A 17,910-nucleotide genomic window follows, 5' to 3' on the forward strand; every position below is an offset into this window, starting at 1 on the left:
TTGCAGCTCGGTGGAGGTGAGGTGAGGTGGCCTGGGACCCCTGGCTGACCACATTCTCTTAAACAGCCCACATTTGGGTGCCCGAGTGGCCCTGGGCTGTGGATCCCCAGCCTTAAGCGTGTGGAACTCATTGGCACGGACAGCCTGTCCTCGCGAAGGACCGCAGCGGTTTCGTTTCTCCTGGCCGCTGGAGGAGCGTTCCTAAGCTTTTGGGAGAACATCTCTTTTGGAATTAGTCACGGAATGCTCACCTGCATCTTGGCCCAGAATTTGCACCCTTTTCTGCCCCATGACCCCAGGTTTAGAATTCGTAACCTAGAGAGCCTGGGAGGGCTGGTCCAGGGAAGGGCTTAGGGAGCTGATTGCCAAGGACCCCGTGGACTCTGGGTGTGTGATAGGCTGAGGGGCACACTGGGGAAGTAAGCGCTCCTGCTTTCCAAGGATCTTCAGCCAGTGTTTTTTTTTTTTTTTTTTTTTTTGAGAGGGAGTCTCGCTGTGTCGCCCAGGCTGGAGTGTAGCAGCGCGATCTCGGCTCACTGCAACCTCTGCCTCCTAGGTTCAAGCCATTCTCCTGCCTCAGCCTCACAAGTAGCTGGGATTACAGGCGCCCGCCACCATGCCCAGCTAATTTTTGTATTTTAATAGAGATGGGGTTTCACTATGTAGGTCAATCTGGTCTCGAACTCCTGACCTCAAATGATCCACCTGCCTCAGCCTCCCAAAGTGCTGGGATTACAGGGTGAGCCACCATGCCCGGCTCAGCCACTGTGTTTAATCTTATCTGTGTCACCCAATTCTGGGACACTGGCACCACACACTCACTGGACTTTGTCCTTCTCTGCTGGATTATCCTGTGGCCAGAAATATTATAGTATCTCAGGAATACAGGCTAATTATTGGATAAATAATCTACAATCAGCCAGGCGTGGTGGCTCACCCTGTAATCCCAGCACTTTGGGAGGCTGAGGCAGGTGGATCACTTAAGGTCAGGAGTTTGAGACCAGCCTGGCCAACATAGCAAAACCCCATCTCTACTAAAAATACAAAAATTAGCCAGGCGTGGTGGTGCACGCCTGTAATCCCAGCTACTCGGGAGGCTGAGGCAGAAGAATCGCTTGAACCTAGGAGGCGGAGGTTGCAGTGAGCCGAGATGGCTCCAATGCACTCCAGCCCGAGTGAGAGTGAGACTATGTCCAAAAAAAAAAAAAAAAAAAAGAGAAAAGAAAGAAATGGCTTGGTCTTCCAGCAGTTTCTGCATAGCAGGCTCTCTGTGCTTCCCTCTCAGCAGGGACCCCTGTCCCTGAGCAGGGCTCTTATCTACAGATCTATTGGTTTCCATGTCTGTTTCGGGCTTTTTACCAGATGCTAGGTGAGTGAGGTTATCGCGACACAGTGAAGCAGTGGACCGAGATCGCGCCATTGCACTCCAGCCTGGGCAACGGAGTGAGTGAGACTGTCTCAAACAAAACAAACAAAACAAACAACACATAATCTAGGGTAAATTTCTGAATAGTATGTGGGATGTTTTATTAAATCCATGTTTTTTCCAAGTTTTCCAGAGTGCTGCCCTTCCTCTTCCAGGGCCTTCTGTGAATTAGCTTAGAGAGTAGAGTGGGTCCATATAAGCCAGTTGCCCCATTCATGGCAGATGAAGCTGGAGGTTGCTTGGGAAGTATTTAAGCAGGGATGTCTATGGAGTCCCTTCTGCAGGTCCCCAAGTGTTGGGTTGGGAAAGCCATTCAAGGGACACTGTTGGAGACCAGTGTCATAGGACGGCATTTCCTTTGATCTGACGCTGTAGCCCACCTCCCCCTTCCGCCCGGCTCTCAGAGCAAACTCGCTACCTGTCCTCTGTTGCTCTGACTCCCTCCACCCCCGTTGGCCTGTGGGCCCCTCAGTGGAGGGACTCAGAAGCTCACTTCAGGTTTCCTGTTTGAGAAGTGCTCACTCAGCGTGTAGGGGTCACACATAGGAAAGGGCTGTTTGCTTGGGACCGACATGGCCTCACGTCAGCCACTCGTGTGGGTCAGCCTAAGTGCTAGGGGAGCCGGAGCTGCACTGTGCCCTGTCTCAGGGAGCAGCAGCATCTGCGGGATTCTAGAGACCTGACCTGCCTGGCAGCTGCAGACGAAGAAGAGATGGTGCAGCCCAGGTGGCCACGGCAAGGCCTGGGCTGTGGGGAACTGAGTGGAGCAAAAACAGTATCTGCAAGTATCTCTTGGTGAGAGGGGGAGCCCACATCCAGGCAGCTGTTTCCCTGGCATCCAACCCCCTGACAAAATCCCTGAGCTGGCTCCCCACATTCCCTGAAGAGCCCACACACCTCTCAGCAACCCAGCAGCCAAGTGGCCCCTGGATCACGGGGGTGGGGGTTTGGAGGCTGAGCTGAGCAGGTGACTGGGAGCCTCCACCTGGGTATAGTGCCGCTCCCCACCCAGGCTGCACAGGTGTCAACCTCTGCCCTCCACCCACTTTGGCACCAGCTGGTCCTGTATCCCGCACTGGGCACGAACTGGCAGAGTGATCTGGGTGCCAGGGAGACATAGCCATGAACAGAACAGACGGAGCCCGGCCTCCTCTGGCCTGGGAGAGCGAGGTTCCCTAGGCCGCCCTCCTCAGGGGCACCGCCCTCCCTTCTGTGCAGGCGAAGAAGCCTGTTAGCATTTTCTGCACTTGGGGGCAGGACAGAGGCTAGAATTCCCCCCTTATTCGAAGAGGGTTTTCTAGTCTTGCTCAGACCCAGCAGTCTGGGTTCTGGGATCTGTCAGACCAGGGAGCTCCACCCCGAGCCACAGTTTCTGACTGATCGTGGGTGCTGGGGTATCCTGGCACCAGGGAGATGAGGCTGCAGGGACTGAAGCCCAGGACTGTGGCGCGGGGGCTGCCAGCGAAGCGGGGAGGGTTGGGACTTCCTTCCTTCCCTGTGGGGTCCCAGGCCTCGGCCCCCCATGTCTGCAGTGCAGACGTTGCCTCACGGTAAGGTGGCCTGAGACCCTGAAGGCAGCGGGCCTGGCTTCTTTACCGGGTGGCCTGAGCTCTGGGATCCACATCCCCACTGGGAGCCCGGGATTGGGCGCTCCCTGCCTTGTTGACCCAGCACCACTTGTTTGTAATGATCCAGATCTGAGCTGTCCCCTCTGAGGATGACCAGGCGAGGCAGTGTCCCCCATGGTCACCTGACTCAGGGACCAGCCCCACCTGGGCCCACTTCCCGGATCAGCACGCAGCTTCCTCCTCGGCTCTGGTGCTGTGGGTGGGGTCCTCTCCATTCTGTCCTTTGTAGGTGCCTTTTCCTCCATACCCCTCCTCTGCCCAGGCCTCTGAGACTTGCCTCCTACTCAGGGCCCCAGGCAGGGTTGGGTGGAGGCCATGGCTCTGTCCACACTCCCCTGCCCCTTGGCTGACACCCTGTCCTCACCTGTGGCTCTCATGCACCCCAGGGCCTGGGCTCCAGAATCAGCCTCCCTCAGGCAGAATGTCCTGCTGCTCCTCGCTGCCCCCGCCAGTACCCTCCTGCCGGAAAGCAAGGGAGCAGCCAGTCGCGCTGGGCCCCAGGACCCTCTGCAGGACTGCGCTGAGTGCTGGACGAGGGTCGCAGGGATGGCTGAGGACAGGGTGCCGGCTGCAGGGGCAGGCTGATGTGAGGGGAAGATGGAGGCAGCAGTAGGAGGGTACTGTCCTCAGCCTGGGGGCTTTGCAGACCCTCTACTCACTGAGCAGACACTCCCCACTCCCCTGCACCCCCATAGAGCAGGATGGAGGTTCCCTCATGGCTGAGACGAGGGGCTCCCATGAAGTAAGATGTGGGGTTCCCACCTGGGTACGTGCACAGGCCTCCCCTTGAGACTGCAGACTGTCTCTTTCTTACTCCATCTTCGACCCCATGGGTTGGTCCAGCCCAGGGAATATGAACCTCACTTCTGGCCATGACAAATGCAGTAAGTTTGGGCCCAGGCCGGCAGGTTCCAGAACTAAGTTCTCCCTGTAGGGGCTGCCAGATGACAGCTTCCTCTCTAGGGCCCCTCACCTGTCCCACCCCAGTCTGGGACTGAGAGCCCTTCTGGTCAGGACCGAGGATGGCTTGGGAAGTTCCTTCTGCAGGGCTGCCTTGGTACCGCTGGATCCTGGGCCTCTACCCTGGGCCTGCCATGCTCCCCTCAGCCCGGCCCCTCCTGGGCTGCCAGGGTCCAGCTGAAACCTCACCCGCCCCCCAGGTTCCTGGCCCCCTTTCCAAAGTTAGCCACACCCCACATTCATTTCCTATCCTCTGGCCTCTTTCTGCCCCCCTGCCCCACTGCCTCCTGCATTATTTGCAATTATTATTGAGACAAAGTCTCACTCTGTCACCCAGGCTGGAGTGCAGTGGTGTGATCTTGGCTCACTGCAACCTCTGCCTCCCAGTAGTTGGGATTACAGGTGCATGCCACCACATCTGGCTAATGTTTTTATATTTTTGGCAGAGACGGGGATTCACCATGTTGGCCAGGCTGGTGTGGAACTCCTGACCTCAAGTGATCCTCCGGCCTCGGCCTCCCAAAGTGCAGGGATTACAGGTGTGAGCCACCTCACCCAGCCTGCAATTATTTAACTAACTGGTTTGATGATTTCTGTTTGTATCATGGGAGTATCACTTTCTGAGGTCAGGGGCCATATATGTCCATCGACTGTGTCACCCCAGAGCCTGGCACCAATCACTGTTTATTAGGGGACCGGTCACCGTTTATTGATCACACGATCCACTGTAGTGAGCAGTCAGTGTGCTTAGTAACTGTAGGCTCAGTGTGACACCGTTTCAACACAAATGGATTTATTGTACTCCTACTGCATACCTAAAATGCTCTAGTGCCTTTGGACTTCAGCAGAAGTAAAAATGAAAAGCTCTGGCCAGGCGCAGTGGCTCACGCCTGTAATCCCAGCACTTTGGGAGGCTGAGGCAGGTGGATCACGAGGTCAGGAAATAGAGACCATCCTGACTAACATGGTGAAACCCCATCTCTACTAAAAAATACACAAACAATTAGCCTGGCGTGGTGGTGGGCACCTGTAGTCCCAGCTACTCGGGAGGCTGAGGCAGAAGAATCACTTGGACCCAGGAGGCGGAGCTTGCAGTGAGCTGAGATTGCGCCACTGCACTCCAGCCTGGGCGACAGAACGAGACGGAAGTCCGGAGCCCACGCCCCTCAACTGTGGCTTTTCTTGGAGAAATGAAACATGAAGTGTTCAACAGCTGACTCCCTCCTCCCAGAGTGCCCGGACAGCGTAGATTATAAAGTGTCAGCATCCCAGCTCATGTCATGACTCGAATGGGCCATCTCGCAGTGACAATGAATCCATTGTTATTTTGCCAGGAGAGAGATTAATGTTCAACATAATTTATCCTTTCGGGTTTTATCTGAGCTGAGAAAATTTGTTACCATAGAGATTTCAAAACTTGAGAAACGGCATTTTAATGAGCTGCAGGAGATGGGGGGTTCATGGGCCTTGCGGTGCCTCGTGCCGGAGAGATGAGCGTGCTCAACTCATTCTTTGATCTTTTAAGACGGAAGAATGACTCTGGCACACAAGGTGGCGATGGGGTAGGGATGTGACCCTTTGTCATGAGAGTGAGGGAGTGGACTCAGATGGTGATTTTGCCATCTGCCCTGGGTGCTTCAGGTGAGATCCCACCTGGCCCTCAGTGCCCCATGCCACTGTGGTCCTGCTGGCAGCCTTGCCATCTGGGGCCCCCATTGTGGGTGGGCATGGCAGGTCCCACTCCCTCGACATAGGTGGAACCAGCTAAGGCCACCATCTCCAGGGTCCCGCGCCCACATGCCCACATGTGGAGGGATGATGCAAAGCCATAATCCCAGCGATTTGGGAGGCCGAGGTGGGCGGATCACCTGAGGTCAGGAGTTCGATACCAGCCTGACCAACATGGTGAAACCTCATCTTTACAAAAAATACAAAAATTAACCAGGTGTGGTGGCATGGACCTATAGTCCCAGCTGCTTGGGAGGCTGAGGCAGGAGAACTGCCTGAACCTTGGAGGTAGACGTTGCAGCGAGCTAAGGTCTCACCACTGCACTCCAACCTGGGCGACAGAATGAGACTCTATTTCAAAAAAGCCCCATAAAAAACAAAAAACAAAGCTGATGGCTTGTGTCTAGACGTGGGAGTCCTAAGCCAGTTCTTCCGTGAAACCTGCCTTTCCCAGATGACCACACTGACTATCATCACCCCCACCTGGGGCTGTCCCCAGCTTTGGGGGCAGGGGCCTTCGCCAGGCCCACCCGGGGCCCAGTCTCCTGTGGGAACAGCTGAGTCATGACTTGGAGCTGGCCAACACAGGGTGCCTGGCCACAGCTGTTCCCTGCCGTTCCCTGTCAGCGCCTTAGTGAGAGATTCGTGACCTGCAGGATGAGCCTGCTGCTGTGGCAACTTCCAGCGCTTACACAGGCTCTGGGTTGGCCTGTGGGGGCTTTGGAGGGTCTCCTCGGACCCTCGGGAGATCTCCCTGCAGCACCTTACAGAGGATGCAGAGGCTGCGACTGGCGGTGCATTCTCCTCCCGCTGGGAAGCCTCAGGATGCTGTGGGACGAGGGGGCCTTCAGCCTCCCCTTCCCCACAGTGTGGCCCCTGCAGCTGTGCTGGAGTGGCCAGGGGCAGAGGCGGTGAGGCTGCTGCCTGCCTTGCCAAGATTTCGCCAGCAGAGGGTGCTCACGGATAGCCGCCGTGCAGGCGCCGCTGCCGCAGATCCAGACTCTGCCGCCCCATGGGGTCAGGGGCCTCTGGGCCACCTGGTTAACCTTTGTCCGCACTTCTAAAGAAGGAGTGGGTCTGATAATGGATTCCCGATGGCTCAAGTCCCCTCACCAGATCCCAGCCCTCCGTAGCGGTGCTGCTTGTGGGGCCGTTCCAGCAGGAGGTCATGGGCCCCTTCCTTGGCACGTCCCTGTGACACCCTGCTGGGATGCTCCTTCTGGCTGGTTCTGAGGAGCCCACAGCCTTAGGCCCAGCACTTTTGGCTGGTCCAGCGGCATCAATTAGCCACAGGCCCTCCCTCATCCCCGGGCTTTTGGCAGAACTGCAGGTGGTCCAGGGTGAGCATCGCCACCTTCGCCACCAGGATCGATGGACAGGAGGGACCAGGGTTTCCGGTCATGCCCACGGATGAGGGGCAGACATGTGGGGTGGGCTTAGGTGCTCGTGGCCGGGCCAGCCTGGGTCTGCCTTTTAATGACCTCAGATTGCTTCTGGCGGGTGTTGTAAGACGTAATTTCTCCTGTTAATATACTAAGGATTTTTTTTTTTTTCTAATTTTAAATTTGGATTCAATTCTTTTGATTAATTTCCACGTTTTCTCTGTTTTGCATATCAACCAGGAAAGATCACAAAGTACAATTCTAGTGGCAGTCTGAGGCTGGTGCTTCCCTTCTCCCTTCCTCTCTCTGCTTCCTCCCTCCATCTCCCTCCCTCCCTTCCTTGCATGCTGAGTGGTGAGACCCCATGGAGTGTACAAAGATGCCTGAGAAGCAGCCTCCGCCCAGAGGCAGCTCACAGCCCAAGAGGTTCTCCTGAGGGTCGACACACAGATGGGTTGAGGCGTAGGAGCTGAGGACAGGGTGTTGAGGGCTCCCAGCTGGAAGGACTGGCCATGTTTCATGGAGGAGTTTGCATTTGCACTGAGTCTTGAAGGGGGCAGGCTTGGCCAAGTGGGAGCAGGGAAGGGCTGCAGGAGCAGTTTGATCAAGGGGCAGATGTGCATCAGATGACAGTGCCCTACCATGGGCAGCACAGCTTCCCAGGGCCCCGGGCTGGCTTGTTTGCAGAGAGCCATGGCTGGGCGTGGTTGGGGGGGCTCCCCGACTGCCTTCTCATCTCTGTGCTCTGTTCCAGCGTCTGCATTTCCCGAGGACTTCTCCATCCTAACAACTGTGAAAGCCAAGAAAGGCAGCCAGGCCTTCCTGGTCTCCATCTACAACGAGCAGGGTATCCAGCAGATTGGGCTGGAGTTGGGCCGCTCTCCCGTCTTCCTCTACGAGGACCACACGGGGAAGCCTGGCCCAGAAGACTACCCCCTCTTCCGGGGCATCAACCTGTCAGATGGCAAGTAAGTGGGCACTTCTGGGCAACTGTTCTCCTGCCGGAGTGGGAATCAGGCCAGCTCATACCACTGACCAGATGTAGGGCACACTAGGGGACGTGCAGCAGCCGGTACCGAGACTCCCACAGACGCCACAGCAGAGGAGAAGGCGCTGGGCTTGGAGTCCTAAAACCTGGGTTATGGTCTTGATTCATCGTCTGTGGCTTTGTGGAGTCGCTTCTCCTTCCTGGCCCTCCATTGCCCCTTTGTAAAGTGCACTAAAGCACATGAAATTCTAGCCTGTTTGTGTCAGAAGGGACACAGGAAATTGTGAGGTTATACCCAACCTTTTCCAGAAAGGATTTAAGGTATCCTTCAAGGACACAGATGTGTTAGGAGTGGGAGTGAGCATGAGGAAAGGCGGGTCATGCCAGGGCGCTCTGTTGGGTGCGGACCTCAGCACCAGGGGTTGTCAGTCGCCTCTTTTGTGGTCAGCACGTGTGAGGTCATGCCTCGGAAGGCCTTCAGTACATGATATCTGAATTCTTCGCTAAGACTTTCAGACAGATCCACTCATTCCACCATTTCCCTTTTTTTTTTTTTTTTTTTGAGACGGAGTCTCACTGTGTCGCCCAGGCTGAGGTGCAGTGGCCGGATCTCAGCTCACTGCAAGCTCCGCCTCGCCTCAGCCTCAGCCTCCCGAGTAGCTGGGACTACAGGCACCCACCACCTCGCCCGGCTAGTTTTTTGTATTTTTTAGTAGAGACGGGGTTTCACCGTGTTAGCCAGGATGGTCTCAATCTCCTGACCTCGTGATTTGCCCGTCTCGGCCTCCCAAAGTGCTGGGATTACAAGCTTGAGCCACCGCGCCCGGCCCTCATTCCACCATTTCGCGTTCACACCCAGTCTTCTCTGGCTGCCTGCAGTTTGCCATTGGGGTTCAGAGGGCACATGACGAGTGCTCTCATGCACACAGCAAAATGCAACGGCCGCCGTCCTGCCCTTCTCCCGACGGCTGTGACCGTGCCGCAGGGACCCCGCTCCCCGCTCCCGAGCCCGTGCCGAGTGCTGCACGCTCCCCCTTTGCCCTTTCACTTGGGGTCCTGGATGGGCTTCCAGGGTTCAGACAGCTGTCTTTGTCTGAGGGACGAGGATTCTGGGGAATGAGTAGATCTCATGGCACGTGGGGTTGCCCTAACTTGTCCGATTCCAGAGGCCGGGCCTTGATCCGCTCCACCCCACCACGTTCATGCAGGAAGCGGGCCTTCTCCCTGTGTCTCGAGGAATTTGCCGCAAAATCGCTTGAGCTGGCGTCTGTGATCCAAGCCCTGTCCTCACCGTCTGTTTCTCTGCAGGTGGCACAGAATTGCTCTCAGCGTCCACAAGAAAAATGTCACCTTGGTCCTCGACTGTAAAAAGAAGACCACCAAATTCCTCGACCGCAGTGACCACCCCATGATAGACGTCAACGGCATCATCGTGTTTGGCACCCGGATCCTGGATGAGGAGGTGTTTGAGGTGAGCAGGAGGGCAGACCACCGCCCGTGCCCACCCAGGGCACTCCTCGTATGGAGCCACTGTGACTGCTGCTGGAGAGGGCTCCTCGGGCAGGGACTAGCCGCTGGTCCACTGTGGTCACTGTCTCTGTTGGTCAGGAGCCTCTGCTGCTGTCCTAAGGGATGTCTGTAGCTTTCGGAAATGGAGGGGCCAGAGCTGCTGTCGCCTGTAGGCTGTGTGGGGATGACAGTGGCCGCCCTTGTCCCAAGGGCCCAGTATGTGTGTCCTGAGTGCTGGCTTGGAAAGGACAGGGGCTTTGTCCAGTCTCGTGCTGAGGCTCCTGGAAACATGGAGACTCCTGCCCTCTGTATCCAGGGCCATCCTGGGACAGGGGGAGCCGTCCTCTGGGTGAGCTTGGAGGGCAGAGCTGGGCCACTGTGTGGATGCACCAGTAAGACCTGTGCCGACCCAACTCAGGCTGGCCTCACTCCAGAGTCTAGCTGTGTCCAGCCAGGGACCTTGCTTTCCTGGGGAATGCCTCAGAGGCTTGGGAGTGGGGGCCTGAGCTGGGTGGGCTCTGGGACCCTCACTTCAGCCCATGGAGCCTTTCATAGTTTGGGGTTCTGCATGAGAATGCTCTGTTCCACTGCCAAGAAACAGGTTGAGAGCCCCTGCAAGTGACCAGTGATCCCCAGCTGCCCCGGGTGGGGGCCTTGGAGTCACCGGGAGCCTGGGCCCTGCCTCCTGAGGTGCTGGGGCGACAGCCTGCACAGGGTCCTGGACTCCGCACTTCCCAAGGGCACTGCAGTGACCGTTGTCCCTGCAGCTTGGGTTAGGCAGCAGCCAGGACTCCTTCACTGGGCTTCTTTTTTGGTTTATGTAAGTTGGGTTTTGCAGAAGATTTAGTTTGCACCCAGGGCTCTGTGGCTAAAACCTGTTTGAAAGCCACTGGCTTAAATGGTCTCCAAGGGCCATCCCGGCTCTGGGATTTCCTCCTCCAGGGCTGCAGAGATGGGACACCAAAGGGCAGTGTCTCCTCCTTAAATCCCCAAGCGCTGCCGTGAGCTCCTGGCTGTGTCTACACATCGGTTCTGCATCCAGCTGCCCCTGTTTCATGGCTGAGGTGGGGTCCCCAGGCCCATGTTTCTTCTCGGTGACTCAGAGTCACCAAAGCAGACACCGTGTTGAATCAATCTTGGTGCTCTGCCAAGGGCACGCGAAGGAGACATCACACGTACTGAGTTCATTTCTGTGTTAAAGGTGGTGATGTCTGCTCGTGGGGATGGGCACAGTTGAACTGGCCCTGGGGCTTTGAGCGTGTGAGAAGAGGGCAATTCTGAAAGTCTCACCTTTCTAGAAAATCATACTGGGGACTGCGTAGTATCACGGTGAGCTGGACATTCCGCAGAGTGCTGGCCTCGGGGCAAGCCCACCTGGGCTGGACTCCCAGCTCTCTCGAGTGTTGGGTTTGGGCCTCGGGCACGCTGCTCTGCTATTTCTCTGTCTTAGCGTTTCCATCTGTAAAACGGGATCGCAGATGTGGCTGCTTCACGAGCTGTGGCAAAGGTTCCATGAGGTCGAATGCAGTGACACACCAGCACACTGCCTCTGTTACAGGAAGCCCTGGCTTAACGTCAAATGCAGTTGTTCTGGATATTAATCCAGTGTCAAGGCAAGCAGAAAGGCAGGACAGAGCCCCACGACCCAGTGCAGACAGCAGAGGAATGATCAGAGCAGCCACCTTCTGCGGAACGAGATGGGCCTGTTAGAAGAAGCCAGGAGTAGGTGTGAAGGTGGTGAAGATTCTGCTGAACCTGCAGTTGGCTCTGCGTCAGTTTCCAGGAAGCTGTAGCCTGAGGCTTCGGTAGAGTAGGGCGGGTGCTTGGGTCCTGCTGGCACAGCCAGATTTTGCAAGTTATTGAGACACACCCTCCGGGCACGCTTCTGACCAGACCTGCCTAGATGCCTGGAAGGAACTGCGGGCGCAGGAGCCGTCCTCAGCCAGGCAGGAGGCAGCTTCTGGGCTATTCTGGGGAGCTGGGGTTAAAAGCTGCCTTGGGGTCACACAGGCTGGGATCGAGTGCTGGTTTTGCCTTTTGCTGGTGGGAGGATCTAGGCAAAGCAGGTGACATTGATGAGCTTTAAGACTCGTTTGTCAAACATGGGTCACAGTAAGGCTACCTGCAGAGCCGCAGGGGAGGTTCTGGGCTTGGCCTGGGCACCTGCCAGACCCGCCCCCACCGCTGCCTGTTGTTCTGTGGGTCGAGGCCCTGCCTCGGGTTTTTTTTTTTTTTTTTTTTTTAAGACAGAGTCTCATTCTGTCACCCAGGCTGGAATGCAGTGGCGTGATCTTGGCTCACTTTAAGCTCTGCCTCCCGGGTTCACGCCATTCTCCTGCCTCAGACTCCCAAGTAGCTGGGACTACAGGTGCCCACCACCATGCCTGGCTAATTGTTTAGTTTTTCAGTAGAGACGGGTTTCATCGTGTTAGCCAGGATGGTCTCGATCTCCTTGTGATCCGCCCGCCTCAGCCTCCCAAAGTGCTGGGATTGCAGGTGTGAGCCACCGCGCCCGGCCCCCATAGTGCTGGGATTGCAGGCGTGAGCCACCGCACCTGGCCCCCAAAGTGCTGGGATTACAGGCCTGAGCCACCACGCTCGGCCCCTAAAGTGCTGGGATTGCAGGCGTGAGCCACGACGCCTGGCCCCTAAAGTGCTGGGATTATAGGCCTGAGCCACCGCGCTCGGCCCCCATAGTGCTGGGATTGCAGGCGTGAGCCACCACGCCTGACCCCTAAAGTGCTGGGATTATAGGCCTGAGCCACCGCGCTCAGCCCCCATAGTGCTGGGATTGCAGGCGTGAGCCACCGTGCCCAGCCTCCCAAAGTGCTGGGATTACAGGCCTGAGCCACCCCGCCGGGCCCCGGGGTTTTAATGTTTGTCATGCAGTCGCTTTTTTGTGCTGTATCAAATCTTTGTAATTTCTAGTGTGTTCTGCTGTAAAGATTCAGGAAAGAGCTTTATTTTATCTTTAAAAAATTAGGATCCTAAAACAAGTAGTGCTTCGTTGATATTCTAACTGAGCAGGAAAAGCTGTTTTCCCAAAAGCAGACGGATGTGAAGAGTCCCTTACCACAGGAAAGCACTAGAAATCCGTGTTCAGGACTGGGTTTGCATCCTGGCTCCACTGTTTCCCAGTGGTGAGATCTCGGGTGAGTTGTCTAACCGCTCTGAGACTCAGTTTCCCCATCTGTAAAATGACAATAATAGTACCCACCGCATTTGTGTGTGTGTGTGTGTGTGTGTGTGTGTGTGTGTGTGTGTGACACCGTGAGAATTAATCCAGGAAAAATGCCTATGAGTGGCCGACAGCAAACATGCCATAGTTTACCTACTTTATTACCAAAGAATGAAAGTAACGTTCAGTTTTCAAAAGGAAATGCCTCTTGAATGTAGGAGGCTGTTTTCCTACCCCGACTTGTTCTTCCCGGGAACGGTACAGGTCTCACACTGCAGCTGGTGCCTGGCAGGCTTCTGGGCGAAACAGTAGGTCACAGATAGGTTCCGAATCCTGTGTTTCGGGTGAGCCATTTTTTCCTGTCGTGGAATTCGATTGGAGCCGGAGTGGCTGCCAGGAACGAGAGGTTTTTATTGACCGCAAGTTTTTAATGGTCTGGAGGAGGTGTTTTCCTAGCCCCAGAGTTTCCTGGCTGTTAGCTGTGCTCACGTTGGAAAATTGGACCTGTCTCTCTTAATGAAGTCCAGCAGGATCAGCGATGCCTTCAACTGCCCCAAGCATCTTTTTCTTTTTCTTTTTCTTTAACAGCGTGAGGAGGAAGTTCGGTGAGTTGGCCTCAGAGTCCCAGCCACCTTTTGTCTCATTGCACATGGAAGAGAATTTCTGTTTCTTTTGAAGTAAAAGTGATTTATCTCTGCTTTCCAGCAGGCTCCACGTAACACCACCTCCCATCTCAGCCGCTTGGCTGCTCTAGAAGGCTCTAAAAACGAGGGGCTGGCACTGTTGAGACATATTCCTCCAGCAGCCCCAATCTTCCCCTGGAAGGACGACTTTCGCTCATTCAAAGCCAGTCTGTTCTGTGCTTAGATTGGTACCAAACAGGGATTTACTAACTCTCTAAGAGAGTTCATTTAAACAGGGACTGGGGTTTTTCCTGGGGTGTGTGTGGCTCCACAGAGGCCCCCTTTGTCCAAAGTGATGCACCCTTGAGGGACACGGGGAGACAGAGACCCTCAGGGCCAAGACACATGTGTCTCCCGCAGTGCAAGGCCAGTGCTAATGGCTGGTGCTGTGCCCGCCGCCTCCCTGGGTATAGACGCGGGGCCTTAGTGTGTGGCCTTGGCCATGTCAGCAGACCCCTATGCCTGTAGACCAGCCCCTCACTGCCTCCCAGTCCCTGAGTCTGGTTCTAGCGGGGCAGCCTTGCCGTGCAGGGCAAGTGGGACACTGCCGTCCCTCACAGAGAACCACGCATGAAGGAAGTGATGGGCATGGAGGGCGTGCTGCTGGCAGGTTCCCCCAGCCTTGGACTTCCTTCCCTGCTGGTGACTTGGAGCCCTGTGTCCTCATCTGTAAAATGGGGCAATAGGGCCAACGCTGTTGGATTTCGGGTTGGTGAGATCAAATCTGTGTTAGATGCGAGTGCCTCCAAGGGCCGCGGGGAACCACCCTGTCCTGGGTCTTTGGCAGTGAGAGCTACTCTCTGGCCCACTGTCGGTGGTCATCTGCCCGTGACAATGGGCCAGAGGTGGCCCGCCATCCACAGTGGCACTGTCCTGAGCTGTCCCTTTTCTCAGCTTTTCTGGACTCCCTTATGAATTAGGTGCTGTGAGTCCTGCCGTAAAGATGAGGCCCCTGAGCCCTCAGGAGGATGGAGCCACTGAGAAGCCCGGGGGGAAAGAACTGGCTTAGGGTCCCGCCAGCCCCAGCTAGGGCGAGTGCTCCAGGGCGCCTCCTGCTGGTGCCTGCACCTGCCATCACAGCAGACCCTCAGCAAGGTGTGGGTTCGCAGGCCCTGTCCTCCTCCCCGAGCAGCGTCCCCCTGTGGAGCTGGCAGGAGATCCCCCCGACATGGGCTCTGTCTCTAGGATGGGGTGGGATGGCCAAGTTCCTCTCATGCTGCCTGTTCCCAGGGCAAGTACGCGGGAGCTGCCTGGGACATCGTCCTGCAAAGTTCTCATCCCAATTCTTGTCCCTTCTTGGATGTGCCAGTGCCCTGGGGCCAGCACTGGTGTTGGAGGAGGACTCAGGGCATTGCTGCCCAACCCCATCCTTGGCCATCCCACCCCATCCTAGGAGACAGAGCCCATGCCAGGGGGGTCTCCTGCCAGCTCCACAGGGGGACGCTGCTGGGGAAGGAGGACAGGGGCCTGCGAACCCACACCTTGCTGAGGGTCTGCTGTGATGGCAGGTGCAGGCACCAGCAGGAGGCACCCTGGAACGCTCGCCCTAGCAGGAGACTGGACTCAGGCTGGCCTGACAGCACCGTGGGCCCCTGCCTGGCATTCTGTTCTCATAGCCCTCCCTGCACCGGCCCTGAGGACCCTGGAGTCCCCTGGCCTATGGGGTCTGTGAAACCCTGGAACCTTCCAGGAAGAGCCAGCGTAAGCTGTTAGCAAGGGCAGAGGGCCCAAGAGTGTCCCTCCTGTGTGTGACAGGTGACCTGGACCTGCCAAGCCCCTGTCCCAGCACCTTCCCCAGCCTGGGATGGGCAGCACGAGGCTGCCTGGCTGCTGATCTGGAGGGCTCCATGCTCCCCTCTAGAGTCTCACCTCATCTGTGGGACCTGAGCCGGCCAAGTGATCCATGTCGGGGAGGCTGGGAGGCGGGACTAAGAGGGGGCCTGGGGTGCCTCTGCCTTGAGGCCTGCCATGAAAGGCCCCTCCCCCCGGGTAGCTATGACCAGGAGCGGGTGGTGGAGGGGATGAGAACTGCCCTGGGGCCGGCCGGCTGGCCAGCGAGTTCTGGGCCAGGAGCCAAATGTGCTTTTAAGCTGTTGAAGGTTTCAAGGGGCAACAAGGCCAAACAGACTATAAACTCCAGCTCTCCCTGCAAAACCCCTGGGTGCTGGCGGGAAAGCGATGGCGTCGGCTCCAAGCTCGAGCGGTTCCTCCGTCTGTCTGCCTTCATTTCAGCCTTTGAAAAACTCCAAGCGGTTTACCTAATCCCTGATTCCCTTTTTCCAGGGGCCTGGCTTTTCCACTGACATGTTCTTTCTGGAATTTTGCTCTCCCGGGGACAGGAGTGGGGCCTGTGCTGAGGGGGCCTTTCTCAGCCATCCACGGAGGTACCCTGGGATTGCTGTGAGCGGGAACGTCCCCCAGGGCGTCAGGCCCTTCAGTGTCAGGGCCTCGAAGGGGAGAGCAAGGGCTTTGTTAGAGGCCCAGGTCCACGTTTGCTGTAACTTCCCAGACCGGGGTCCTTGGAGCCCCTGGACCTTTCCAGAACTACCTTGCTGCTCGCGGGCTCCCTGGGCTGCCTGTGGGATGCAGCAGGTAGGACTCAGGCTAGGGTCTAGGGCGGCTCCAGAGCCCGCAGCCCGTCACTGGGCAGCCGGGGAAGCCCCCGGGGAGGAAAGCGCAGCCCTGAAGGGGAGCCGACTTCCAGGCGCTGAGCTGTGTGCGGCTGGCGGCTCCCGGGACACGAGGGGACTCTGCTGAGGACCTTTCCTCCTGGTGGGGGAAGGGCTGTGGGGCTGGGAAAGCCCACCTCGCCGGAACTTTCCTGGGCCCTGCTGCTCAGCCTCCACTTGATGAGCCGTGTTCCCCCGTGAGAGGAATGGGGAGATGTCCGAGCTTTCCCCGCCTTGGAAGCCGCCCGGAGGGGCGCGTTTGCAGGGCTGGCTGGGCCAACTCTGACTTGGGACATGAGATGGGTGTGATGTGTGCACCTGGGTGGGGCGGGGCACTCCACCACCTCGGGCAGCCCCAGGCACCCTACTGTGTCGTCTCTGCGCCTCCATCCTCACTGGCCAGGCAGCGTAGATGGGCCAGGTGTCCCTCTGCCAGGGCTTCCCCGGGGGCAGTGTGTGCCTGTCCCTCCCGAGTCCTGGCCCAAGCCCCTGCTGCTGCTTGCCCAGTGCGCCTGCCATTGCGGCTCACTGCAACTCCCTGGGGGGCTCTGGTGCACCTGCACTGACACAGGGCACTGTCACCCGTCTAGGTCCTCGGTCCAAGACCTGCATCTACCCAGCCCTGCTGTCTCCTTAGCATCCACTGGTACTTTCTGTAGGAGCCACTTCCACTGTCTCAGGCCACCTGTGTGGCAGCCCAGACCCCACCCTGGCAGTGATGAGGCAGACCCTGGCAGTGGAACACCAGAGGGTGAAGGGCAGAGGCCGCTTGTCATGTCTTCAGCTCTGCCCACTTTGCGGAGACCTCCTCTTGCTGCTGGAAAGGACAGGGACATTGCACTCTGCATGATCTCCTGGGACTGCTGCAAGCAATTGTCACAGCCTGGTGGCAAAACAGCAGAGATTTATGCTCTCCCAGCTCTGAGGCCAGAATTCCAAGATCGAGGTGTGGACGGGGCCATGCTCCCTCTGAAGGCTCTAGCGGGGGGCCCTGCCCGCCACTTCCAGCCCCAGGTGGCTCCAGGCACTCCTTGGCTTGTGGCCGTGTTGCCGCAGCCTCTGCCTCCATCTTCACACGGCCTCTCTCTTCCCCCTGTGTCTCCCCTCTGCGTGGCCCACAAGGATACTCGTTGGATTTAGGGCCCGCCCTAATCTAGGATATTCTCATTTCCAGATCCTTCATTCCATCTGCAGTGATCTTATTTCTGGACAAGGTCACCTGTGGATCTAGATTCAGGGAGTTCCGACCTGGACGCGTCCCTCGGGGTTACCAGTCAGCCACTTCCCCGCACCAGTGTGGAAAAGGGGTTTTTCTCTCTTAAATTCCCACAGAGCACGTGTGCTTAAAAGTGAGCCTCTGGGCATGCATATGAGCTTCTCGCAGAGGCTTCGGGGTGGGCTGCTGAGCTGTGCCTGACTGAGGAGGGGCAGGTGGGCCACTTGGCAGTTGGCCAAGCCCTGCAGGCATCTCCCTGGTGCAGTAGGCAGCTGCCTGGCTGACTGGAACCAGTGTGTAGTTTGGTATTGGGGTGCAGTTTGGTATTGGGGTACATTTTCATTTGCAGTTCTGGTCTAGGGAGGCCTGAGCAGTAAGTGAGTGAGGCCTGGACTCCTCCCTGCTGCAGGTGGCTGGTGACCCGCCTGGCAGGTGCCAGTGACCCTGCTGGTGATCTGTGTGGCACCCAACAGGGAGGGCTCCAGAGACCCCACAGAGTTGGGCAGGGCCTGCCTCTTCCCATGTGCTGTGGGGTCTGGCCCC

General features: G+C 57.2%; 1 protein-coding gene across 2 annotated transcripts in view; it reads left to right on the forward strand.

Moving 5' to 3' along the window:
* COL5A1 (collagen type V alpha 1 chain) overlaps positions 1-17,910 on the forward strand; it is a 211,582-nt gene that overhangs the window by 51,574 nt on the left and 142,098 nt on the right. For both annotated transcript variants that reach the window (XM_050759704.1, XM_050759706.1), the window contains exons 3-4: positions 7,879-8,092; positions 9,421-9,583. In XM_050759704.1, the coding sequence (XP_050615661.1) occupies positions 7,879-8,092; positions 9,421-9,583 (377 nt within the window). The remainder of the gene's footprint in view (positions 1-7,878; positions 8,093-9,420; positions 9,584-17,910) is intronic.

Source organism: Macaca thibetana, chromosome 15 (assembly GCF_024542745.1).
Source record: "Macaca thibetana thibetana isolate TM-01 chromosome 15, ASM2454274v1, whole genome shotgun sequence".
In the NCBI taxonomy this organism is placed as follows: domain Eukaryota; kingdom Metazoa; phylum Chordata; class Mammalia; order Primates; family Cercopithecidae; genus Macaca; species Macaca thibetana.